Raw genomic sequence first — 27,431 nt, forward strand, 5'->3', positions numbered from 1 at the left:
GAGTGCAAAATGGAGCTTGTAGACATCTGCTTCTTTGAGGGACAGCCCTGCTTCAGTGGTGCTCAAGTGGCAGGGCAGAATCCTAGGTGGGACATTGTGGTCTTAGGATCCCAAGGGTCACAGAAAGAACAGGGGTGCCTGAGCTGGCAGAATTCCCAGGCATTGGAGCGGGGAAACCTGCTAGGGTCAGCAAGCCCGGGAATGGGCTCTTAGTTTGGTTTGCCATTAACTGCGAATTGGGACACGATTGGGCTAGTGCTCTCTGTTCGAGTGCCCAGCAAGGTGCAGGCCCAAGGTGACCCTCCTCCCACCCATGTGAGGATCCACACGGGTGCATACCATGGGAGTCTGCAGAGTTTGGGGCACACAAAATTGGAGACCGCTTTTCCCTGAGGGTTTACTGAAGAGAGGGGACAATGAACTTTTACCTCCAGGGCTAGGGATGGGGTGCAACCTTTTTTATTTTCATCCCCTAAAGCAGTGGGGGAAAGCCTTCAGTAAACAAAAGCCACAGAGAACAACCAAAAGCAGCTTACACTGACTGAGCCCAGCCCCCTTGAAAGGGAAGGTACAACTCTGCCCAGGCAAAGACACCTGAGAATCAGCATAGCAGGCTCCTCCTCCCCTAGGAGACCAGCTCAACATCAGCAGAATACCAAGTTTACCAAGCACACAGAACTGCAAAACTCAAGCACCAGGAGAGAATAGTATATAGAATTTGATGTTTATTTCTCATAATTCTTTTATCTTTCAGTTTAAAATTTTTCAGTTTCTTAAATATTAAATAAATATTAAAGAAATTAAATATTTCTTTAAAATATTTCAGTTTCTTATTTTATCAACTTTTTGTTTTTAAGGTTTCTTTTTAACTTTCATTTTACATTTATATTTTATAGATATATTCTTCATTTTTGGCTTCCTTTCACTGTATTCAATTTTATTTTTTTTATATAAATATTTAAAGTTTTGCTTTCTTTACAGTTTTGGGATTTAGTGTCTTCTAACAACAAAAAAAAGAATAAAATAAAATATACCCAGGACCTACTGGCTCACCCTATTTTGTCCACATGGAGGATTATATTCTCTCTTTTATTCCCTTCTTTTGTTTCTTTTTCTTTTCTTTTTGATTTCTAACCTCTTTGGATTTGTCTAGTGTGTATTGTGCTTGGGTCATGGTTGATATTTTTGGTCTTGTTCTCTTGTAAATCCATTCTTCTCTGGGCAAAATGCCTAGAAAGAGGAACGTAAAACAAAGGAAAGATCCAGAGGTAATATTCTCTGCCACAGATCTAATGAATATGGACATAAATAAAATGTCAGAGGTGAAATTCAGGATAATGGTTATATATTTATTAGCTGGGTCTTGAAAAAAACATAAAAGACAATAGAAAAATCTCTTAGAGCAGAAATAAAATCCATTCATGCTGAAATTAAAAATGATTTAATTGAGATGTAGTCTGATCTACAAATGGATGCTCTAACAGTTAGGGTAAATGAGGCAGAAGAAGAGTTAAGTGGCATAGAAGACAAGATGATGTAAAGAAAGGAAGCTGAAGAAAAGAGAGGAAGACAACTAAATGGCCCCTGAGGGGAGGCTTCGAGAAATCAGCAAGACGATCAAGTGAAATAGTATTATAACTATTGGGATCCCAGGTGAAGGAGAGAGAGGGAAAGAAGGTATATTTGAGAAAATCACAGCTGAGAGCTTCCTTAATCTGGAAAAGAAAACAGGTATTTTTGTCCAAGAGGTAGAGAAAACACCCTTCAAGGTCAGTAAAAATGGATCAACATCCTGACATATAATAGTGAAGCTTTCAGATTTTAGAGATGAAGAGAAAATCCTGAGAGCAGCTTGAGGCAAGAGCTCCTTAACCTACAATGTTAGAAACATCAGACTAGCAGCAGACCTAGCCACAGAGATCTGGCAGGCAAGAAAGGGCTAGCGTGATTATTCAGAGTACTAAATGAGAAAAATAATACAGCCAACAATACTTTATCCACCAAGGCTGCCATTTAGAATGGAAGGAGAGATAAAGAGCTTCCAGGAGAAACAGAAACTGAAAGAATCTGTGATCACTGAACCAGCCCTGATTAAAGGGGACTCTCTAAGCAAAGAGAAAGCCCCAAAGTAACATACACCAGAAAGAAATAGAGACAGTCTACAGAAATAGGAACTTTAGAGGTAATACATTGGCACTAAATTAATAATCTTTCAATAGTTACTCTATAGGCTTAATGCTCCCTTCAGAAGAGACAGAATATCAGATTAGAAAAAAAAAAACAAGATTCATCCATATGGTGAGATTCATTTTAGACCTAAAGATACCTCCATATTGAAAGTGAGGGTGTGGAGAACCATTTATCATGCTAATGGACCTCAAAAGTAAGCTGGGATAACTATCCTCCTGTCAGACAAATTAGATTTTAAAGCAAAGATTGTAGTAAGGGATAAAGAGGGACACTGTATCATACTTAAAGTGTTTATCCAACAAGAAGATTTAACAATTACAAATATTTATCCTCCTAACTTGGGAGCAGCCAATTACACAAATCAGTTAATAATCAAATTAAAGAAACTCATTGATAATAATACTAGGATATTTCAACACCTCACTCATAGCAACGGACAGATCATCTAAGCAGAAGATCAGTAAGGAAACAGGGCTTTAAATGACACACTGGACCAGATGGACTTCACAGATAGATAAGGAGCATTTCATCCTATAGCAACAGGATATACATTCTTCTTGAATCCACATGGAACATTCTCCAAAATAGATCATATGCTGGGTCACAAAGTTTCACCTGGTACCAAAAGAATGGGATTACTCCCTGCATGTTTTCAGACTACAATGCTATGAAATTTGAAGTCAACCACAAGAAATTTGGAAGGAACATAAATACATGGAGGTTAAGGAACATCCCATTAAAGAATGAATGGATCAACCATGAAGTTAAAGAATTAAAATATACATAGAAGAAAATGAAAATGAAAACACAACAGTCCAAAATCTTTGGGATGCAGCAAGGTGCTCTTAAGAGGGAAGTAATACCAATACAAGCCTTCCTCAAGAAAGAAGGAAAGTCTCCAATGTACTACCTAACTTTACACCTAAAGAAGCTGGAAAAAGCACAGCAAATAAGATAACAGCAAATAAGATAACACCTAAATCCAGCAAGACGAGAAATAATAAAGATCAGAACAAAAATCAATGATACAGAAATGGAAAAAAAAACAACAATAGAAGAGATCAGTGAAATTAGGAGCTGGTTCTTTGAAAGGATTGATAAGGGATAAACCCCTAGCCAGACTTATCAAAAAGGAAAGAGAAAGGACCCAGATCAATAAAATCATGAATGAAAGAGTAGAGATCATACCAACAGCTTGGGTCCCTAATGAGGTCCCAAGTAGTACCAGAAGATTGGAATTATTCTGTGTATATTTTCAGACCACAATGCTTTGAAACTTAAACTCAGTCACAAAAGGAAATTTGGAAGGAACTCAAACACTTGGAGGTTAAAGAGCATCCTGTTAAAGAATGAACGGATGAGGGGCGCCTGGGTGGCTCAGTGGGTTAAGCCGCTGCCTTCGGCTCAGGTCATGATCTCAGGGTCCTGGGATCGAGTCCCACATCGGGCTCTCTGCTCAGCAGGAAGCCTGCTTCCCTCTCTCTCTCTCTCTGCCTGCCTCTCCGTCTACTTGTGATCTCTCTCTGTCAAATAAATAAAATCTTTAAAAAAAAAAAAGAATGAACGGATGAACCAGGAAATTAAAGAATTTTAAAAATTCATGGAAACGAAAATGAAAACACAACTGTTCAAAAATTAGGGATGCAGCAAAGGCAGTCTAAGAGGGAAGTAGTACATAGTAACTAACACAAGCTGTTCTCAAAAAATTTGAAAAGTCTTAAATATACAAGCTAACCTTAACACCTAAAGGAGCTGGAGAAAGAACAGCAAATAAAGCCTAAACCAAGCAAGACAAGAGAAATAATAAAGACTAGAGTGGAACTCAATGAAATAGAATCCAAAGGAACAGTAGAACACATCAGTGAAACCAGGAGTTGGTTTTTTGAAAGAATTACTAAGATCAATGAACCCCTAGCCAGACTTAACAAGAAGAAAAGAGGAGGAATCCAAATTAATAAAATTATGAATGAAAGGGAAGAGATCATGATCAACACCAAGAAAATACAATTTTAAGAACATATTATGAACAACTATATGGCCAACAAATTAGGCAATCTGGAAGAAATGGATGCATTCCTAGAAACATATAAATTACCAAAACTGAAGCACGAAGAAATAGAAAACCTGAACAGACCCATAACTGGCAAGGAAATTGAGTCAATAATCAAAAATCTGCCAACACATAGAGGAGTCCAAGGCTAAATAGCCCTAGAGGAGTCCAGGGCTAAATGGCTTCCCAGGGGACTTCTCCCAAACATTTAAAGAAAAATTAGTACCTGTTTTTCTGAAACTTTTCCAAAAAATGGAAATGGAAGAAAGTTCCATACTCATTCTGTGAGGTGAGCATTACCTTGATCCTAAAGCCAGGCAAAGACCCCCACTAAAAATTTTAGAATTACAGACCAGTATCCCTGATGAACATGGATGCCATAGTTCTCACCAAGATACTAGCCAATAGGATCCAACATACATGAAATGGATTACTTATCATGACCTAGTGGGATTTATTCCTGTGCTGCAGGGGTGGTTCAGCATTTGCAAATCAGTTAATGTGATATACATCACATCAGTAAAAGAAAGAACAAGAACCATATGATCTTTTCAATTGATGCAGAAAAAGCATTTGACAAAATACAGCATCCTTTCTTGATTAAAGCTCTCCACAATGTAGGGAAAGGGGGAAGAACATACCTCAATGTCATAAAAGCCATCTATAAAAAGCCTATCAGGAATACCATTTTCAGTGGGGAGAAACAGAGCTTTTCCCCTGAGCTCAGGAACACAAGAGCAATGCCCACTCTCACTGCTGTTCTTCAGTATAATACAGAAAGTCCTAGCCACAGCAGTCAAACAACAAAAAGAAAGAAAAAACATTCAAGTTGGCGAAGAAGTCAAACAATTTTTTCCCAAGACGACGATACTTTATGTGGGAAACCCAAAGACTCCACCCCCAAATTGCTAAAACTCATACAGCAATTCAGTAATGTAGCAGAATATAAAAATCAGTGCACAGAAATCCGTTGCATTTTTATACACTAACAGAAGAAAGAGAAGTTAAGGAATCAGTTCCTTTTATAATTGCATCAAAACCCATAAGATACCTAGGAATAAACCTAACCAAAGATATAAATGACATGTACTGGAAAAACCACAGAACACTTATGAAAGAAATTGGGGAAGACAAAGAAATGGAAGAACATGCTAGTGGATTGAAAGAATAAATATTGTTAAAATATCTGTGCTTCCCAGAGCAGTCTCCATATTCAGTGCAACCACTATCAAAATACCATTGACATTTTTCACAGAGTTGGAACAAATAATCCTAAAATTTGTATGGAACCAGAAAAGACCCTGATAGCCAGAGGAATGTTGAAAAAGAAAACCAAAACTGATGACCTCACAATGCCAGACTTCAAGCTATATTACAAAGCTGTGATTATGAAGACAGCATGGTACTATTAGAAAAACAGACACATAGATCAGTGGAATAGAATAGAGAACCCTGAAATGGACCCTCAATGGATCTTTCACAAGGTCATTGGATCTTTCACAAAGCAGGAAAGAATATGCAGTGGAAAAAGGACAGTCTTTTCAATAACAGGTGCTGGGAAAATTGGACAGCCACATGTTATAAGAATGAACCTGGACCATTTTCTTACACCATACACAAAGGTAAACTCAAAATTATTGAAAGATCTGAATGTGAGCTAGGAATCCATCAAAATCATAGAGGAGAATACAGGCAGCAAGCAACCTATTCAATCTCGGTTGCAGCACCTTCTTGCTAGACATGTCTCCAAAGGCAAGTGAAACAAAAGCAAAAATAACCTGTTTCATCAAAATAAAAAGCTACTGCACAGCAAAGAAAACCGTTGACAAAACTAAAAGGCAACCTACGAAATGGGAGAAGGTATTTGCAAATGACAATCAGATAATGGGCTAGTATCCAAGATCTATAAATAACTTACCAGATTTAACTCCCCAAAGAACAAATAATCCAGTTAAGAAATGGGCAGAAGACTTGAATCTCCAAAAAAGATAGACACATGGCCAACAGACACATAAAAAAATGCTCAACATCACTCAGCCTCAGGGAAATACAGTCAAAACCACAACCTTAGACCAGTCAGAATGGCTAAAATTAACAAGACAGGAAACAACAAATGGTAAAGATGTAGACAAAGAGCAACCCTTTTATACTGTTAGTAGGATTGCAAGCTGGTACAGTCACTCTGGACCGTATGGAGTGTTCCTCCAGAAATGTTCCTTAAGAAAAGTTCCTCAAGAAATTAAAAAGACAGCTACCCTATAACTCAGCAATTGGACTACTAAGTATTTACCCCAAAAATGCAAATGTAGTGATCTGAAGGGGCACCTGTGCACCTCCGTGTTTATAGCAGCAATGTCCACAATAGTGAAACTGTGGAAAGAGCCAAGATGTCCACTGATAGATGGTGAAAGGACGAATATGTGGTACACACACACACACACACACTACACAGTGGAATATTAGTCATCAGAAAGGATGAATACTTATTATAATTTAAGTACATGGATGTGCATGAAACTGGAGTGAAATAAATTAGAGAATGACAGGTATCTTATGGTTTCACTTATATGTGGGATATAAAAATCAGCACAGAGGATCATAGGGGGAAGGGAAAAGTGAACAGGAAGTCTTCAAAGAGGGACAAAAACTGAGAGACTCTGAACTGTAGGAAAAAACTGAGGGTTGCTGGATGGAAGGTGGGCAGGGGGATGGATAATTGGCTGATGGGCATTAAGGAGGAACATTGATGTGAGCGCTGGGTGTTATATGCAACTGATAAATTATTGAACACTTCATCTGAAACTAATGATATACTGTATGTTTACTAATGGACTTTAAAGAAATAAAACTGGTGCATTTTGGGGCACCTGGGTGGCTCAGTCTGTTAAGCATCTAACTCTTGATTTTGGCTCAGATCATGATATCTAGCCTTGTATTGTTGGCTTCCACCCCTCAGCAGGAAGTGTGCTTGAGATTTTCTCCCCTCTGCCCCTCCTTCCCAATAAATAAATAAATCTTAAATTCCTGGGAGTCATTCATTCTCTTTCTCTCCCTTAAATTTAATATATATATTAATATATATTTAATAATATATAATAATTATATATAAATAATATATGTGTATATTTCTAACCACAGACCAATAATGTAAATTTTTTTATTTTAATTTTTTAATAGCTTTTTTTTTTTTTTTTTTTTTTTTTTAAGGTTTATATATTTGAGAGAGAGCCCATTTGTGAGGGCCTGGCGGGGCAGAAGGAGAGTAACTGGAAAATCTCAAGCATACTCCTCAGTGAGCGCCGAACCTAACACAGGGCTTGATCTCAGGACCCTAAGATCATGACCTGAGCCAGAATCAAGAATCAGACACTCAGTTGACTGAGCCACCCAAGGTGCCTCACTTAGCTTGTTTTTTTAAACTTGAGGTATAGTTTATGCACAAACACTGATATGTATTAAGTGTTCAGTTAGACAGATTCTGACAGTTGTATATATTCATGTAATCACACCTGAAAGAAAATACCAAGCACTTTGATCATCCCAGATAGCTTTCATTCTGCCCTCTCCAAACCACCCCTCCTATTTCTCCCGCCATATGTATATTTGTATGCTTTGTATTGAAAATGATATCATACAGTGTGTGCTCTTATGTGTGTTTGGTGAGTTTTAAAAGTTCAACATGGCTTGAGACTTACTTGTGTTTTTTCCTCTTGATACTTAGTATTTTTTATTTGGATGTATCATAATTGAACCATTCTTCCTTTTGATGAACATTTTGATTATTTCCCAGTTTTTGTCTATTAAGTTTGGTGAATAGTTTTTGTAAGTCCTATTGTGGATGTATGTTTTCATTCTTCTAGGGCAGGTATCTGAGCGTGAATTCTTGGGTCATTTGGAAAGTATTTCTCTAGCTTTATGAGAAGTTGTACTGTCTGACATTCCCATGAACTAAGTGTGAGTGAGTGAGCGCTTGTAATGAATGAGAAATAATATCTCAAAAACTTTTATTTTTGTTTTCATTTTTTATGGGTTTATTTATTTATTTTAGAGGTTGGGGTAGAGGGAGAGGGAGCGAATTGTCAAGCAGACTCCACCCTGAGTGGGGATCCCAAAGCAGACTCAGTCTCACCACCCTGAGATCATGACCTGAGTCAAAGTCTAGAGTTGGACATTTGACTGAGTGCGCCACCCAGCACCCCCTGACTTTTAGAAATTAGTTCTTCTGAGGTATAATTTACATACACTAAAAGTTATCCTTTTAAATGTACAGTGTGGTGTGTTTAGATAGAAGTATACAGTTAGTTGTGTAATACCACCACAGTCAAGTGACTTCATTCTCCTGTAAAGTTCCCTCATACCCTCTGGCCCTTGAGCACCACCAATCGGTTTTCTATCTTGGAATACTAGGTTGGTCTTTCCTAGAGTTTCCTCTCAGTGAATGTAGCATGTATTTTGTTTTTTAATAATTAAAAAAAAATTTTATTAAGTAGTCTTCATGCCCAGCGTGAGGTTTGAGTGTGAGGTTTGAGCTCAACACCCTGAGATCAAGAGTCACATGCTCCACCAGCTGAGCCAGCAAGACACCTCTCAGCATGTATTCTTATATCTGGTTTCCTTTGCATCTTACAGTTTTGAAATTTATGCCATGTTGTATATATCAGCAGTTTTATCTTTTTGGTTGCTAACTGGTATTTTATTATATGGATATACCAGTCTGCTGGTGGACATTCGGTCATTATGAATAAAGCTGCTACGAACATAGCAGTTCAAAGACCTTCGCATACCCTCATTTGAGAATAAGCCACTGTTCTGTGTTGGGATGGGGAGTCAGGAAGGGGAGCCAGACATCTTCCTACTTACCAGATAGACTCTAGCCACTCTTCCAGACTTCAGCTCTCTATCAACTCCTGGAAGCAAGTGCTGATAGTTTCCAGGTTTTTGGAAGAGGTGTTCCTGTTCCTGGTAGTAGGCTGCTTCTTGGCCTTTTTCACTGTTGGCTACGATGTAGCTATTTTGAGTCTCCCAAGTCATTTTCCATTTCTGCCTTTTAGATTCCAAACTGTTGTCTTTTCTCCCATTCTTTGTGTTGCTTTATATCTTTAATTTATTAATCTGATTTATTCTCACTTTGGGGACAGAGGCAAATGTATGTGTTCAACTTGCTGTCTTAATTCAGTCTTCTTACCTTAGCCCTGGTGTTTGACAAGTTTCTCCCCCATCCCCTTTTATTTTGCTGTAATAAACAACACTGTGATGAGCATTCTTATAGTTGAGTTTGTTACCATCCATACTTCTAATGCCAGATTGTGCCCCAGAAAGATGTACCAATTTATATTCCCACAGGACAGGTATTTCTTTCCTAGTCCTGTATTGAGTATACTCTCAGTAGAACTTTCTCCTTTGTTTTTTCCATTCTCCCCCAGAATGCCACCTACCCCAGTCCCCATACATGTACTTGCATATCAGGTCTAGAAATGAAGTCAGATATTTGTGGAAGATAGGTCCACAGTAGTGTCAGATCTTGACTGCAGTCAGGGCTGTAACAATGCTTTGTTCCTCACTGCTTTGTTCCTACCCTGTGCCAGGCCTGAAAGTGGGTTTGAATTAAGGCCTTTTTCACTTTCCTTTTTAAATTTTTTGTTAGTTTTAGGTGTACAAACATAGTGATATAACATTTCTTTGTATTACTTATTGCTCAGCACAGTAAGTACTCACCATCTCTCACAGTGCAGTGTTATTCCCTGTACTCTGTATTCCCTGTACTCTACTTTTCATCTCCATGACAGACTGACTTATAACTGGACGTTTGTACCACGTAATCCCTTTTATCTGTTTTGCCCATCACCATTCCCTCCACCCCCCAGCCCAGCAACCACTGCTTTTTTGTTCTCTATTTTTGAGCCTGTTTGTGGCTTTTGTTTTGTTTTTTGGATTGCACATATAAGTGAAATCGCTGGATCATATAGTATTTGTCTTTCTCATCTTGACTTATTTCACTTAACATAATATTCTCTAGGTCCATCCTATGTTGTCACAAATGACAAGATCTCATTCTTTTTTATGGCTGAGTAATATTCCACTGTGTGTCTGTGTGTGTGTGTGGGTGCATCATATACATAACATCATCTTTATCCATTCTATCATTGGATACTTGGGTTCCTTCTGTATCTTGGCTGTTGTAAATAATGCTACAGTAAAAACAGGTGCATATGTATCTTTCCAAAGTAGTGTTTTCATTTTCTTTGGTTAAATACCAATAGAGGAAATACTGGATCATGGGGTATATTAGTTTTTAACTTTTTGAGGAATGTTCATATTATTTTCCTGTAGTGGCTGTACCAAAATATAGTTCACCAGGGTTCCCCTTTCTCCACATCCTTGCCAGCACTTGTTATTTCTTGTCTTTTTGATACTAGCCATTCTGACTGGTGTGAGATAGATCTCATTGTGATTTTGATTTGCATTTCTCTCATGTTGAGTTATGTTGAGCATCTTTTCATATGTCTGTTAGCCATCTGAAATCTTCTTTGGAAAAATGTCTATTCAGGTCTTCTGCCCATTCGTTAACCGGATTGTTTGTTTTTTTTGGTGTTTTTTTTTTAAAGATTTTTATTTATTTTTATTTGACAGAGATCACAAGCAGGCAGAAGCAGGCAGAGAGAGAGGAAGGGAAGCAGGCTCCCTGCTGAGCAGAGAGTCCGACGCGGGGCTCAATCCCAGGACCCTGGGTTCACGACCCAAGCCGAAGGCAGAGGCTTTAACCCACTGAGCCACCCAGGCACCCCTTTGGTGGTGTTCTTTATGTATTTTGGATATTAACACCTTATCAGATTTTTCATTTGCAGATCTTATCTACCATTCAGGACATTGTCTTTTTGTTTTGTTATGGATTACTTTGCTGTGCAGAAGCTTTTTATTTTTTAATTTTTTTTTAGAGAGAGCTAGTGGGTGCAGGAGGGAGGGGCAGAGAGAGAGTGAGAAACCAAAGCAGACTCCTTTAGTGTGGAGACCGAAAGTGGGCAGGGGGCTTGATTCCATGACCCTGAGATCATGACTTGGGCAGAAACCAAGAGTCAGACACTCAGTCATTTGTACCACCCAGGCACCCCTGTGCAGAAGCTTTTTAGTTTGATGTAGTTCTAATAGTTTATTTTTGCTTTTGTTTCCCTTGCTTGAGAGATCCATAAATAATGTTGCTAAGGCCATTGTACAAGAGATTATTGCCTCTGTTTTCTTTTAGGACTTTAAAGGTTTCAGGTCTCACATTTAGATCTTTAATCCATTTTATTTTTTGTGTATGGTGTAAGAAAGTGGTCCATTTTCATATTTTTGCATGTAGCTGTCTACTTTTCCCCAACACCATTCATCAAAAAAAAAAAAAAAACCCATCTTTTCCCCATAGTATATTCTTGCCTCCTGTGTTGTAGATCATTAATTGGCCATATAAACATGGGTTTACTTCTGGGCTCTCTATTCTGTTCCATTGATCTATGTGTCTGTTTTTGTGCCAGTACTGTATTGTCAGCTTTGTATACCTCCAGCTTTGTTCTTCTTTCTCAAGATTGCTTTGCCTATTTGGGGTCTTTTTTGTGGTTCCATAAAAAAGTTTTAGGATTGTGTGTTCTAGTTCTGTGAAAAACGCTATTCGCATTTTTAAAAAAAAGATTTTATTTATTTATTAGAGAGAGAGTGTGAGAGCATGAGAGGGGAGAAGGTCAGAGGGAGAAGCAGACTCCCCATGGAGCTGGGAGCCCAGTGCAGGACTCAATCCCAGGACTCTGGGATCATGACCTGAGCTGAAGGCAGTTGCTTAACCAATTGAGCCACCTAGGCACCCATGCTATTGGTATTTTGATAGGAGTTACGTTGAATCTATATATTGCTTTTGGTAGTACGGACATTTTAGCAATATTCTTCCAGTTCATGAGTGTAGTGTATCTTTCCATTTGTGTCGTCTTCAGTTTTTTTTGCATCAGTGTGTTCTACAGTTCTCAGAGCACAGGTCTTCCACCTCCTTGGTTAGATGTATTTCTAGGTACCTTATTCTTTTTGGTAAAGTTGCAGATCGGACTGTTTTCTTAATTTCTCTTCTGCTTTGTTATTAGTGTGTAGAAATGCAACAGATTTCTATATATTCGTGTACTGCAGTTTTACTTAATCCATTTATTTTATAGTTTTTTTTGATGGAGTCTTTAGTGTTTTCTATGTGTAGTGTCATGTCCTCTGCAGATAGAGACAGTTTTACTTCCTCCTTACGATTTTGGATGACCTGTATTTCTTGTGTAACTGCTGTGACTAGAACTTCCAGTACTCTGTTGAGTAACAGTGGTGAGAGTGGACATCCTTGTCTTGTTCCTAACCTTAGAGGGAAAGCTCTGGGTTTTTCATGGCCATTGGCTTCTTTGTTTCAGGTTACACTCCTGGCACACCTTACAAAGTGTCCTGTTCCCCCACCAGTGGGGCAGTGCCACCATACTCCTCCTCCCCCAACCCTTACCAGACTGCTGTGTACCCTGTGCGAAGTGCCTACCCCCAGCAGAGCCCCTACGCACAGGTAGGCCTGGGGTGTGCTTTGGGTCTGTTAACGGTGCTGCTCATGGGCACTGTACATATGGGAAGGGTTGGTTCTCTCTGGGCTCTGATTCATGGGGTGTGCAGCCTTATGGCAGTTGACTCTCCTCTCCTCCACAGCAAGGCACGTACTACACACAGCCCCTGTATGCAGCACCCCCTCACGTCATCCACCACACCACAGTGGTGCAGCCCAATGGCATGCCAGCGACGGTGTACCCTGCTCCCATTCCTCCACCTAGAGGCAACGGCGTCACCATGGGCATGGTGGCTGGGACCACTATGGCCATGTCGGCAGGTGAGTCCATGACCCTGGGTTGCCTGTTTTATGGCATGAGAGCTGGGGAAAGGGAGAGCTCACTAATTCTTTGAACTTTGGTTTGATTTTTCATGCTTCGAGTTGTATGGAAGGACATTTTCTTAGGAAAGGAACTTTTTCTTTCCCTTCCCTTCATTTCCTCCTCCTCTTTCACTTGAGAGAAGTCTGGGTTTGGGGTTTTAGAGTAATAAGCCAAGAACTAAGTACCTTCCCTGTGGGCATGACTGGGTAGTGATCTCTGTATTTGACAGGTGAGGTGAGCTCTTGGCATTAGGGCCAGGGAGTGGCCAGTCCTCCTGAGGAGCATACCAAGCTTGAGCAGAAGGGCGTTACTTTGTGTCTAGGTGGTCTGGCCCTGCTGATACCTCCCTTTAGTCTGTGAATGTTGGTGTTTGCATAAATCTAAGAAAACTAGCTTTGTGTTAACAGATAGAACAGCTACTTGTAGAAATCCTTTGGCATTGGTCAGCTTTATTTCCCAAGGCTTCCCTTGATCAGAAAAATAAATCACAGAGATATGAGACTCCTGGGTAGGATGTGCCCATCATCTTGGACTCTGGAGCCCCAGGGACTTGATATAATGTCTAGGGTTTAGGTTACCTCCAGTGGGCATATGAGTTACGTGTGGCAGGCTGGCCAGGTACACAGGATGCATTTGATTGCCCTGGCTGTTTTTTTGTTTTTGTTTTTGGGGTTTGTTTTTTTTTTTTTTCAGTGTTCCTTCTCTCTCTCTCTCTCTCTTAAACTTCAACATAGGGAGATTGTGCCAGAGAGAAAGGTGTATGTTTTCTGCCCAGAATCTCCATTGTATATGGGTTATCTGTGAAGAGACAGAAACTGCATGTTTGAGGCATGTGGAAGGAGGGATGAAAGGCTGTGGGCTGGTTGTGGGCAGGGAGATGAGAAGTGAAGAGAAGCAAGGTAAGGCTTTTAGGTTTGAGGTTCTGCTTATCAACAAATGGGCTCAGAGAGTTTTCTCTAGTTATAAGGGAAATACAATTATATTCATGTATTCAGAAATTCATGTGGTTTAGTATCTTCCCTCTTTTCAATTTATTACCATCTTAATCATTTTTAACTGTATATAGTATAGTCACGTTTTTGTAAAACAATTTTTTCACCTTGCAAAACTGAAGGTCTGCTCATTAAATAACAACTTCCCTTATCCCCTGTGTCCCCCACCCCAGCCGAGCCTCTGGCCACCACCATTTGCTTTGTCATTTGACTACTCAAGATACCTCATTAAGTGTAGTCCTTTTGGATGTATCTTTTTGTGACTGGCTTATTTTACGTAACATAATGTCCTTAAGGTTCATCCATGTTGTAACATGTAACAAATTTCCTTCCTTTTTAAGGCAGAATAATAATTTTTTTTTAATATTTTATTTGACAGAGAGAGAGATCACAAGTAGGCAGAGAGGCAGGCAGAGAGAGGGGGGGAAGCAGGCTTCTTGCTGAGCAGAGAGCCCGATGTGGGGCTCGATCCCAGGACCCTGAGATCATAACCCTGGCCGAAGGCAGAGGCTTAACCCACTGAGCCACCCAGGTGCCCCAATAATTTTTTTATTTCGTCAGTTATCATCTGATTTCCAAAAATCGTTGAGTATGCTCGTGTGAAGGGGAAACACAAAACCTTCTATAGATATTATCACATGAGCTTGCTGTGTTCGTATAACTTTGAGTTGTGTATGATCAGAGTTCTGACAGCACTCTAGGTTAAGACTACCCCTCTTCCTGTGTACCTCCTTCCTTTCCAAGCAGGCCAGGTCTCAGAGCTCTCTTGTCAGGCAGCATGGAGCTGTGTGGTGACACAGGCTAGCCATGTGTGTGTCTGGTGCTGCCTGCCACTGAGACAGCTGCTCTTTCTTCCAGGTACCCTGCTGACCGCTCACTCTCCAACTCCTGTTGCCCCCCACCCAGTCACTGTGCCCACGTATCGGGCCCCAGGAACACCCACCTACAGCTACGTGCCCCCTCAGTGGTGATCACCCTGCAAATGTAAGTGACTGGTGAAACCTGTGTCAGTTCTTAACTAAGTGCATATTTTTTGGTACAGAATGACAATCTAACATATTTTAAACACTAATGAGAAAAATGCTACCTGTTAATCCAAGAGCAGTGTGGTATTTAAATTTTTGTTCTTACTGGGACTCTATAAAGTAGAAGGAAGGGAATCATTGAGTTTTTACTTGCTGTTTACACTATAGACTTTGTTCCTTTCCTGTTCCATGCTGTAATCTTCCACTGGTTTTTGCAGAAAATAGGATTCTGGTTGTAACTGGAAGTCTCTCTGAGGTCCACAGGAACCAGGATCTGTCCTTTCTGGTCCTAGTGGATTTTGGACTCTGGTCCAAGTCTTCCTTGAGTTGAATGAAACACCACCTTTTTGGAGCAGTGGTGTCAGAGGTACTCTTTGTTGACTGTCTATCTGTCTTTCTCCCCCTGCCAGGTTTGAGGATGGAGCTGTGCAGTCACATCATGGAGGTTCCACAGCTGGTGCTGCAGGCCTCGCGCCTCCAACCTGGACTTTCTTCTTAATGCTCTCGACACTTAGCTAAACACTACTATGGCCCAGCCCAGCAGGTCCCAGCACCATTAGTCTCCAACTAACTCTGTGGGTTGGTATTAAAGCAAATCCTGTTCTGTGGGCTGCCTGGCAATTTTTTAGCTAACTGTAATGATAAAAAGGGAGTATTAATCTATTCTGAATCATATCTAGTTGAATGCATGTTTAAAAAAACAAACACAAAAACAAAGCTTGCTCAATCTACCTGCAGTGACTGATGCAAAACCATCATATGCAAAACCCAAAGGAATGGAAAAGCATTTTATAACTTGTATCACTAATGCACTGTTGTAATGTATGCAGAGTCTTAAAAGTTATAAGTGTTAAAGTGAATTTCTTCATAGAGTATCTGAAATCCCTTAGATGATGATTCTTCAGCCTTTGGGGTTGAGGTGGGTTGCCAGTTGGTAACGTGGACTTTTGAGTTTTCAGTCATCTATTTTCTTTCATTCTTACTGCATGGCGTGGGGAGAGAGTTGGAGGGACGGGGAGAGTGCAGGGAGGGCCTCCACTGCTTGGGACGCAGCCAGCTTACTGGGCATCCCTTTCTTGCCATTTATTCTTGTGGGGCATTGTGGTATGGACATTCTTAAAAATCATCATGAAAGTGTAGAGTTGTGTGGCCAGTATAGTTAGGGGCAAGAGGTGGTCTTCATCAGCAAAGCAATTTTCTCTGCCATCTAAGTTTTTATGACAAGCCTCTTACAGATAGAGATGAGGTTTTCTGTATCTTTACTGGAAAAGTCCTATGTACAACTAAATTATTTTCCTGGGATGGAAGATATGTGAAGGAGAAACAGCCACACTTGGAGAAGGTATTGGCTTCTCTCCTTTATTTAATTTAGGAAACCATTCCTTCCCCCCAAGAAATGTTTCAGTCTACTGAAAACATATGTAGGCATTGCTCTTCGCACCACCGTCTCCAAGAAGGGCAAAGATTTCAGCCATCTGTTATGAAGAAAGTTGTATATTTAAGAACTATTAAAAGGGAACAAACTTTATTTGAAGTTGTTTCTTGTGGAGAGGCAGGGCTGTGGCTGTGTATGGGCCTATCCACCTGATGGGGACTTGTCATCTGAAACCATTTGGAGGCTGCTCCTGGAGGTGGGTCTGTGGAGGTGTGAGGGAAGAGCTGGTGCCTATTGTCTGTGAGCCTAGTCTGCTGTCTTTTAGCTGAGGGCTCTTGGCACAAAGCAGGTATGGACAGCAAAGGGCCAGGCAGCATCAGAATGTATTTGCCTGCCAGGGTTTATTTGGAAATGGTTTTGTGTTTAGAGTCTGAATATTGTACATAAGAAATGAAGATTTTTTTGCCTAAGTGTGCCCAACTTGTATTGATGGGAGTGTGTGTCTGTTCAGAGAGGGGGTGGGAGGGTGAGGGTTTTGTTCCCTTTCAGCAGTCTGTCAGGTGGGGGTGGGGTATGCTCCTGTTCACCCCATCATTGTTTCAAGTGTTGTGGGCTTTGGTTGGGGAGGGAACCTTGCCCCTCCATCTCTGGCAGCTAGGTCGGGACTCTGGCACTGGTTTGGCATTCGGCCCCATTTGATGAGTAGGACACCTGACCCCTGAGCCTTTGGTAACTTTATTTTTTTATAGTAAATACCCCATAATTTTCTTTTTCATATTTTATTTTGTAAGAAGTTTAGGAATATTTTTGCATGGATCATTGTAAACAGAAGAGTCCTTATTCCTAATGTCTGTTAACATAGTGTGCTTACTCTGATAAGTACTTTAAATTGCTTTATTAGCACTTAACCCATGTGCGTGCGCGCGCATGTGTGTGTGTGTGTGTGAACCATTTACTTCAGGCACACGATTTGTGTCCACTTCTTCAACTCTTTGTTGGTAATTCCATAGTAGATGGTTTGTAATAAATATCTGATTGTTTCTAAGGGTTGCAGGGGTGAACTGCCCAAATAGAAGAAAAGCCAGTTTCTCCAGTTTAGGGTACTAGATTAGGAGAAAATACAATTTTAATGTATGCTTTAGAAAAGCCCTAAATATCACAAAATGGGCACGTGCACACACATGCACACGCACACACACACAAAACTATATGTAAAGGGGTGGGGTCATTTGAATTGAGCAGAAAGATAGAAGTTCTAGAGGATGCTTCATTGGGCTTGCTTGAGACCTGGCACACACAGGGTGAGTGTTTTCATAAGCACTGAATTAAGTGGTGTTTTTGAGAGCAAGAAGGGTGGATTGCATTTTGCCTTCATTTATATCAGCTTCATAAACACTTTCCCCCTTATAGTTTTGTTTTTTTTTTTTTTAATCTTTTTTCCCTTTTGTGAAGGTGAGTACTTTATCATATACTTTTGCATAATGGACTACATCTCTGGAAATCTTTCCCGTTTTGAACTGATAGGGCTTGAGCTATCAAATATGATAATGAAAGGTAGATCTTGTCTAGCAGGTAAGAATCTGGACATATGAATAGTAGCAATGCTATCATAGGTTGTAATTTTAACAACATTTAATTCCAGGAAAATTAATTAAGGAATAGACTTCTGTTAAAGAGCTACATAATTTGATATCCCAGGCATAATAATGGAATATTCGGAGAAACTTCACTTTTCTTTTTTATGTGACATTCCAAATTTGAGAGTCTTTCAGCTGAATTATGGTTCTTTTAGAAGTGGAGATAGGCAAGTGAAGGACCTAATTCCTCTAAACATGAACGTCATCATGGGTATTTAAAAAAAAATTTGTTCTACAGCCTCTCTGCTGAGGCTTAGGAGGTCCGGTTTTTTGCTTATGGAAATTTTGTTTGGATCTGGGCCAGGTGACTTGAGTGTTTAGTGATGAGTGTTGGTCCATCAGTTTGCTACCTCTGTGAAGTGAGGCCAACATCAGGGCCAGGGCCATTCATAGTGATAGGCACAAAGGCAAGGCGGTTCTAGAACCTTTTATGTCTCATGTTAAATCTTTTCAGAACATTCTTGTTGGTATGGTTATTAGGCTTACCAGTTGCTATTCTGTGAATCTGTTTCTTGAGTGCTATGCAAATGTAGTATTTACAGGACATGAGGGAGGTCTTGAGCCTTGGGCTGAGCACCTTCCCACACTGAGCATACAGTGCTTTGCTCCATCTGGTGGCACCATCACTTCTATAAGGAAAGTACATTCTTAAGGCACTCTGGATATACTGCTACCTGGCATATGGGTTTCTGTGAGTGTGCCTGCCAGTCGGTAATGAAAAGGTGGCATATACCAACCACATCAACATTGGGGCCTACGTCCAAAAGGAAATCTAGGCTTCTTCACCAGTTCTTGTAAACAGTTGGAACAGTGTTTCTCTGACCAGTTGGGCCACCTTCTCTCTTTCTGGCAGCTAATGACTGGATTCCCTAGTCATTGCCAATCTAAGTATTGCCCAGACAGGACAGGATATCTGTCTGACCCATCAGCAGGCTTATGGGCAGTTTTAAGGGTGAATGGCTTGAGGGTGGGGGGGGGGGGTAGCTTCTGGTTCTTCTCCGGTGCTTTGTAAGGGTAGGTGGGGTGTCTCTACTGAGGAGTGTGGTTGGCTCAGGGGAAGGGCAGACTGCTTAGCTCTTCTCTCTAGCACATCTCAAATGTTTGTGTGTGTTTTTTCCCTGAGCTCTTTATTACTCACCTGAGCTTTCTGAAGGTGCATCAGACTTTTTTGAACAGACTTGCAGTTGACTGCTGCAGAAGAGGGTCTGATCTTTTTGGATAGAAAGTCGCAAAGTTGTTCTTACATGTTTCAGAGGATTTGTTTCCCCCCACTTACCATGCAGCACTCCACCCCCAACCAATTCATTTGAAGAACAGAAAATGATAGGGTAACTTTATCTGAATCCCCAGGACTAAAGTTTACTTACTTGGGACAGGGAGACAGAGGAGAGGCAGGGGTCTGTTCAGGAAGCCTGCAGAAGGCTTCAGGAGACCCGTGCTCCCAGGGTGGATGTGTTAGAACAGGTGTCTCATTTGGGCCTCCTGAGCCTTGTCACTCTCCCATGGGTCCTGTGCAGACTAGTGGTCAGTAAAATAGTTGGGCTGTGCTGTACTTCTGTCAGGGTTGCTTTGATGGCTGTGATCACAGGTTGCTGTGTTGGAGGAGAGGCCCCAAGGAGCCACATGGGTTGTGACTGACTAGGAAATGGTTCCTTTTTTTTTTTTTTTTTCTTTTTAATGATTTTTAAATACTGTTTTTTTTAGACCGTTCCCTTGGTACTTTTTTTAAGCTTAAGTCAGCATTGTCTTCCAGTGTTAAAGGCATCCCTCACTTCTGCATTGAACCTGTGGTGTTGTCAATCAATACAAAGGAATGGAACATCCATCCTGAGCCAGTTCCATTATGTGTAAATTCACACTATTTTAATTTTTTATGCAATCTGATGAGTAGATGAGCTCAGATTTAAAATTCTTAAAAGCACGTTTATTGTAACAAAAATTGTTATGTATTAATACTGCAGTTTTCAATAAAGATTGACTTGTGTTGCATATTGTGATTTTAATTTTTTTTTCCCTGCAGGTTTTATCTTGAGGTGGTATGGCCTGGCTGGGAGGCCAAGTTAGGAGTTTCAAGTTAGGAAATCCAGGGTTTGGGGGCAGAGGCTTTGTGGTGCTCAGCCCTGGTGACCTTGTATGGCACTGACATCACAGTGTGTAAGGGTGTGTGGAAGCAGCAGGTTGTAGGTACTGTTGCCCCTGGGAGAATGGAGGAACGCTGGCCCTGTTCCTCTTCTCCTGGGCCTGTGGCCTGGGTCCTCCTGGGAGGATACATTCTTAGCTCCATTTCACTGTGGAGGATGCTAAGACCTAAGAAAGATTATAGACTTTCTGTTCCCCAAATTGACATTTGCCAACTTTAGCTAAACATTGACTCTGGAGCAGCCAGGGAGGCTTCCAGGCCCAAATAGGTTGGAGGAGTTGAGCCAGCTGTATCCCACATCAGGACAGCTCCCAGGCCACACACTGTCCTCCCAGTTCCTTCTGAGCCTCTGAAGTTCCCTGTCACCTTTGCTTTTCTATCCATCAAAACTCTGAGGGCATGGTCTGCATGTAAGTGAGCTCCCACCACAGTGGGTGATGCTGGTCTCATCCTTTCTGTTGAAGGAAAGGTCCAGGGCAGAGACAGGTATAAGAGGTACAAGAAGGATGGGGCATGCAAAGAAGAAAATACACAGACAAAATGGAAAAACAAGGGCTGGCAGCCAGGTTATTTTTCATAAATTTCTTTATGAAATTAAATGTGGTTTCTGGCTTGGAGACGGTATAGTGCAAGAGTGACTGTACATGCTGCTGAATTCCTGTGGGCCAGAGGGAAAGCTCAGTGTTTCACACCCACAAGGCAGGTCCTGGCTGTACTCATGGGTGACCTTTCTCAGCAGGATGTGGGCTTCCCTCTAGCTCACATGCCCATCAACCTCTGGATTGGTGGGTCAGTCCTGGATGCTGGGCCACAGAATTCAGTCCTTATGGCTTCTCACGCTCACTTAGGGTAAGGCAATCTTTCTGTGTCACTAGTAACAATTCTTTTTCCCCATTGTTAGAAAAACAGCACAATCCAAACAAAAAAAAATATGGGATCAGGTTCTGGAGTCAACCCACAGCTACACGTGGACTGATCACAAGCCCTGACAGAAGTATGCAGTGACTATGGTTTTGTTTTCTTTCCACTATAAACACAAGTGAGGAAGGTTGTCCAGCAGCCAGGAGTGTCTAGAGGGGCTAGAAGGCAAAAATGAGTGGGCTCTGGGCCGGACATTTTTGTGCACAGAATTCTGACTACCACCCTCCAGGGATGCAAGTTGCTTGGCACCACCAGCTGGAGACTGGGGGCCTCAGAGACAGTTGGAGGGCAGAGGGGCACAGAGCCCAACTTTGCAGGGGCTAAAAAGGCAGATGCTCTCCTGCCCGGCGGAAACAGGAGGAGGGATGATCAGATGTCCAGAGAAGAGGGTTCAGAGCGGCCAGTCCTCTCACCACATTGGCCTGGCTGGTGGCTCTGAGCTGTGGCTCCCAGGAGGCCCCATAGAGGTCCAGAGGGTGGCGGGAGGCTCATTGCTATGGGCCCCTGCCCCTCCAGCTGGTGTCTTCAGTGCACCAGTAGTGGAGAAGAATCCATGAATGGGGTGCTGAGCAGTCCCTCACTCAGCCTGTAACTTCCAGTGTGCGTGACCCGCAAAGTAGGCCACATGCGGTGGGCCTCGGAGAAAAAGCTGGAGGCCCAGTGGTGAGGCAGGTCCAGACAGTGCTGTCGGATGGGGAGCTGGCTCACTTGCGGAAGGGTGCCAGCCGGCTAATGCTGTGCCAGAAGGTGGACGGCTTCCGTTTGGGCTCTGCCAATACCAAGACCTGTTGCTGAGGCAGGCTGGTGGGCAATACTGGGTGCTTCTGGCGTGCCAGGTAGTAGGGCCGGCTGAGAGCTGAGCAGAAGCAGGGATCATAAGTGCCTAGGGAGCCAGGTGGCACAGGGCATAGCAGAAGCCTCTGTTTGGTAGGGAATAGAATGGGGCCTGTCCCATGCAAGGGAACTTCCTTCCTATGGGGCCCATCACACCCAGTGACCTGGGCCACCCTCTAGTCTGCAGAGATGGGGTGGGGCCCTGGAGCTCCTCCATGGAACAGGCTCCATACCAGGCATTGTTGCCAGGCAACATCTGTAGGAATGGGGATATGAGCTCCTTGCCAGGTGACTATAAGGCCAGCAGAAATCCTGCCTGGGAGGTGTGCTGTCACTAATGCTACTGCTCTGGGGTACCCAAGGGAATTGAGAGCAAAATCAACTGCACACTGACTGAAGCTTTGTTACCAGTGGCCTCTTAACACCCATCTTCGGGAACAAATACAAAGGGCAGTGGGCAGCAGAAGGACCTCAGGTACTAGCTGGCTTTGCTTTGGGGGATTAGAGTTTGATCATGGGTAGGGTCAGGCTGCTATGGGAGGAGTTAGGGTACCATCCACTTACCTTTGGGCTTCCCAGTGGCCTGTTGCTTGCTGGCATTCAGCATGGCTTGCTTTCTCTGCAGCTCGGTGATGGAGAAGCCTGGGAGAGAGGGCCACAAATAAGACCTCTGCTTACTTTGAGGACTTGGCTGCCGTTCCACCACCCCAGCCAATATTTCTCTTGTCCTGTGCCTCCTGGAACCTGTGGTCATCTGTGGTCCTGCACCTCCCCACAGGGTCTGGGGTCCCAGCAGGCTGCAGATGCTCAGCATCCTGCTCAGCCAGCCTGCCTTGGCCATCCAGGCAGAGGAGATGCACAAGGGCCCTCCCCACATCTTGCCCTATCCCATCTCTCACCATGACCCAATCCCTGATGTCTCCAACATCTAGTGTCCTTTCTCTCCATTATGGCTTTCCCAGACCAAGATCCAATCAGATCACTCTGAGCCTGATGCTGGAGAGGAGAGGAATGCAGTAGCGGAGGTGCCTTGCTTATGTTGGAGTGGAGGAGTCTTCTCAAAGCCAGTGCCCAAATCCTACTTGAATGGTCCATGCTAGAAAGGGGCCTCACCAGGTTTCTGCAACTGAGCAGAGGGCCGCCACCTTATGAAGTGTGCGTACATGTGAGTGTTTTGGAAGCAAACCCCCAACAGGCCAGGAGACCCATGCCCTGGGGCTGAAATGAAGAGGTTCCCTGGACCCTTGCCAAAACCTGAGGTCCTTGGGCTGTGGGACATGCTGTCTCACAGTCTCAAAGTTCTCCTGACCTTGCATTCAGAGTTTAGGAGGGCTGAGTGGGCCCTCACATTGGAGCAAGGATGATGGGGTCTCGCACCTGTCTCCTGGTCCAGCCGCACCTGTTCCCTCTCCCTGGCGAAGGCCTTGAGCCAGCGCTGTTTCTGCTCAGACTTCCTGGCACACAGCAGGTGACTCTCTCCTGTGGTGCCGCAGAGCAGCCGGAAAGCATTCTTGACACTCACGTGGAGGTCTCTGTCTTTTCCATCCTCCAGATCCACCACCTCCAGTCCATCCATATCCACTCGGCCCTTATAGTACAGCACATCCCGGCGGAGAAGGTCCTGCCAGAGACTCTGTGAGCTCTTGGCCTGTTCTGCTTGTCAGGGTCCCTCCCAGGCCTTTGAACCACTCTCCTGACCATGTTTATGCCTCACCCCGCATCCTGCAATTGGAAGGGCCAGTGAGCTGCTCACCCACTTCCCCAGCAGACGGTGAGCTCATGAGGGCAGAGTGAATGTGGTGTGGCTCACACCTGTGTGCTGAACCCATGATGGAGGAGCCTCACTCCTTCAGTGAAGTTACTGACTGGCCTGGAGAATCTTTAGGGTACCCATAGTTTCATGGTGAGGCAGTCATGGAAACAATGGCCCACGGCTCATCCCACATGAAGAGAAGAGTACCAGGCCTACCAGGCTGGGCCCAGGGCCAGTGGCCAGGCACTTGGGCCACATGTTGAGAGTAGAAGCTAACAGTAAAGAGGCAGTACGAGCAAGGACCCCAGGGCTCATGGAACCGAGGTTTGCAGGGACAGGAGAGGTGGGTTCAGAAGCAAGTAGGGCCTAGGTCAGGCAAGAGAGTACTAACAACACTGGTTAGACTGTGAGGAAAACTGCTATCTGGCTCCCTCTGCAGAGAATCACCCTCATCCCAGTCCTAGAAGCCTGACCAGGGAAGGGCCTGCTCCACTGAAGTTCCCCAGGAAAAAGAACCACCTGTGTGTGGCTCCTTTTCTTTGGCAGTTACTCCCAGCCCTCAGCCTCACCCCGTCAGCCTCACCCCTCCACTCCTGCTCTAAATGCCTCATCCAGCAGGGCACAGCAAATCTGGTACCTTCTTGCAGTAGATGAGCTGGTGGTCAAAGAGAAAAAACATCCTCTGCTGGCTCTTAGCTTGTGGCTGGGTAACACGAGTCAGCTCCCCCGAGCAGATGAGTTCTGAGCTCCTGACCAGGAGATCTTCCCCCTGGGAAACGCCAAGGAGAGCTGTGAGCTGAATGCACCCAACATTGGAAGCCCTCTCCGGAGGCTGGGCACTGCCTCCTGCCTCCATCATGGGTTGGGCGGGCTCCCCACTGACAAGTATCAAGCAGCAGGCCACCGAAGGAGGGGTTGCTCTTGAAGCCCAAGGAAGTGGTGGGGGTCGTTGGGGAGGATGGAGAGTGGAAAGGTTGTCTGACCGACAAGTTGCTTATCTCTGCAAAATGGGGCCCCATGGCAGCCAGTGGCATGTGCACTTGAAATATGGCTAATCCCTGCTGAGATGTCATGTAAGTAAAGTAACACCGATTTTGAAGACTAAAAGAATCTGAAGTATTTCACTAATGATTTTATGTTGAGTACACACTGAAATGATACTTTGGGTATACTGAGTTAAATTAAACATTAAAATTAATTTCACCTGCTTTGTTTTCTGTTTTAAGATGACTACTAGAACATACACAATTACCTATGTGGCTCCCATGATATTTCAATCAGTGCTGAGCTCGAGAATAATTAGACCTGACTAGAAGTCACCTGTGAACCTTGTCTTTTAGGGGCTAAGGAAGTTTTCTCATCTAAATGTAGTTAGTACCTAAAGCCCCATCATCAGACTTCAAACTTTCAGGTTAACCCCTGCCCCCTTCCCATTCCTCCTGGGAATTGCAAACCACAGCCAGGAGTTTTTGGCAGCTATTTAGTTTGAAATAAGTGAATTCGTATGGGTCCTTGGCCAGGGGTGGGCCTCAGAACCAGCCACTAGGAAAATAAAAAACCCTAAACAAAACAAAGAACACATTGCTCAGCATCCCCACCAGGGATTCTAAGTCTCTATTTTCTGGGTGGGACCTAATAATCTGTATTTTCATAACATTTTATGGCTAATGGGTGGAGGTGAGATAACAGGAAGACCTCCGGAGGACGGGAATGTCCCCATGAGTTCAGGACTCTGGCTGCTTTAGAAGACAAGACTGGCAGATACAAGGGGTATGTGTAAGCCAGAAGAATGGAACCAGGAGGCTCTGACCCATGGCAGCCAGTTTTTGGTTCTGCTGTGGCAAGCCTGAACCCTTCTGCTGGGAGGAGTCCCAACAGTTACTAAAACTTGGAGCTGGCCTGTCCTGCTGGGCTGGCCAGCTGCACCAGGAACGACATCCTATCTCACACATGCCCTACACTCTTGACCAGGAAAGGGGCCGCCAGGCCTGCAGCTCAGTGCTTGGGTGGGTTGGCCTGGGCAGAGGACTAGCTTTCTTACCACTAGTTCCTATTCGCCATCTCCCAAGACCATGGGTCCCTGCTGCAGCTCCTTCCGAGATTTTTCAGGGGCAGAGCCCCATGGTATTTTCTGGGGTGTGGGACCCTCACCTCCCAGTCCTCTATGGAGCTCTGCCACTGAGCAATCTTGTCGATGTTTTCAAGCCTTCGTTTGCGTTCGTTGATGAGCTGGGCCACATTCTTCATGGCATGTAATGCTGCTTCCACATCCTTGAAATCCCTGGGGCAGAAGTGAGATGGAAGAAGGCTGCACTATGGAGAGCATAGAGGGCCCCCTGTGGAGCTGCTTCCCTCAGGGCTCTGATCTTGGCCAGTTCTTCACTTGTCAATGCACACCTGGCCAGGCAGCAGAACTAAATATCCCATTTTTGTCCTCTTTCCTCACTACAAGGACAGCATGTGACAGCAGGGACTGTTTTACCGTGGGCGGTCAGCCAGTGCCTATAACAGTGTGCACACACTACCAGGACTCAACTAACCGGCTGACCTGGGGCAGGAAGAGCCTCGAGCAGCCTTCCCGGCTGCCTCCTACCTGTGCTGGGGGGGTGTGTATTTGAGTAGCTCGGCCAGCTGCAGAGGGTACTTGCAGATCTTCTGCACTGGTGTCAGCAGGAAGCCGTCCAGTGAGATGTCTATCATCTTCTGCAGCAGCCGGCAGGCCTCAAAGAAGTACACGTACTTGCTGAGCTTGGTGAGCCGGGACAGCTCCACACAGGCATTGGGGTGGTTGTTGCAGTACTCTGAGTAGATCTGGAAGTCTGCTTGCTGGGGGGCACAGCTGGAGGTTAGGATGGTGACCCTCTGTCCCTCAGGCCACCCAAGCGACTCAGGCATAGCATCAGGAGGGAGCCTCTGCATTTCCTTCAGGAACTGGGTTTACAGGGCTCAGGCTTTATCTACCTACTTTACTGGGCACAAACTATGTGGAATTAGGCTCAGGGATGTGAGCAATCTGAAAACTGAGGCATATGTGTGCCCTGTTGCCACCCAGCTTTCTCAGCAGGGCCCTCAAGCAGATATTCTGACTGTATGTCTGGTTTTTTGGATGAAATCAATGATGCTAATAAGGAAGCATTATCAAGACCAAAAACCAGAGAGAGAAGGAGAAAGAGAGGAAAGGAGAGAGGGGGAGGGACAGGCAGAAAGAGAGGGAGAGAAGGAGTGAAGGAGAGGGAAAGGGAAAGACGGGGAGAGGGAGGAAGAGGGGAAAGAAATTATGGGGGATTAAATGGATGTCAGGGTCTATGGCTATGTCCTCTGGATTGTATTCATCCTCAGCCCAGTGTCTTGCTTCTCCTTCACAAAGCTCTGGCTTCATATCTGAAAGACAGACACTGCCACTTTGTTCAACATAATGTGACAGATACATCCATATTGTGTGTGTATCATATGAGACTCACGGTGCCTTTTTTTTTTTTTTTTAAAGTTTCATCTATGTAGAGCCAGAGAAAGATTGGTGTGCCCTATAGTGACTAGGACTTAGATGGGATAGGAGAGTAACGGCAGTTGGCTGACTGGTGGGTTGCTGGGATGGTTACACT

The 27,431-nt window shown here is 43.5% G+C and overlaps 2 protein-coding genes across 3 annotated transcripts in view; one reads left to right on the forward strand and one right to left on the reverse strand.

The window, feature by feature from the left end:
- FAM168B (family with sequence similarity 168 member B) overlaps positions 1–20,170 on the forward strand; it is a 46,212-nt gene extending 26,042 nt beyond the window's left edge. For both annotated transcript variants that reach the window (XM_047722801.1, XM_047722802.1), the window contains exons 4-7: positions 12,652–12,794; positions 12,932–13,109; positions 15,003–15,128; positions 15,580–20,170. In XM_047722801.1, coding sequence (XP_047578757.1) covers positions 12,652–12,794; positions 12,932–13,109; positions 15,003–15,115 — 434 coding nt within the window. In that variant the 3' untranslated portion in view covers positions 15,116–15,128; positions 15,580–20,170. The remainder of the gene's footprint in view (positions 1–12,651; positions 12,795–12,931; positions 13,110–15,002; positions 15,129–15,579) is intronic.
- A 718-nt stretch (positions 20,171–20,888) lies between these two features.
- ARHGEF4 (Rho guanine nucleotide exchange factor 4) overlaps positions 20,889–27,431 on the reverse strand; it is a 259,748-nt gene continuing 253,205 nt past the window's right edge. Inside the window, 6 exon segments of the mRNA XM_053447833.1 lie at positions 20,889–22,125; positions 22,641–22,718; positions 23,454–23,697; positions 24,467–24,598; positions 25,981–26,110; positions 26,423–26,655. Coding sequence (XP_053303808.1) covers positions 21,947–22,125; positions 22,641–22,718; positions 23,454–23,697; positions 24,467–24,598; positions 25,981–26,110; positions 26,423–26,655 — 996 coding nt within the window. The 3' untranslated portion in view covers positions 20,889–21,946.

This window comes from Lutra lutra, chromosome 3, assembly GCF_902655055.1.
Source record: "Lutra lutra chromosome 3, mLutLut1.2, whole genome shotgun sequence".
Taxonomy (NCBI): domain Eukaryota; kingdom Metazoa; phylum Chordata; class Mammalia; order Carnivora; family Mustelidae; genus Lutra; species Lutra lutra.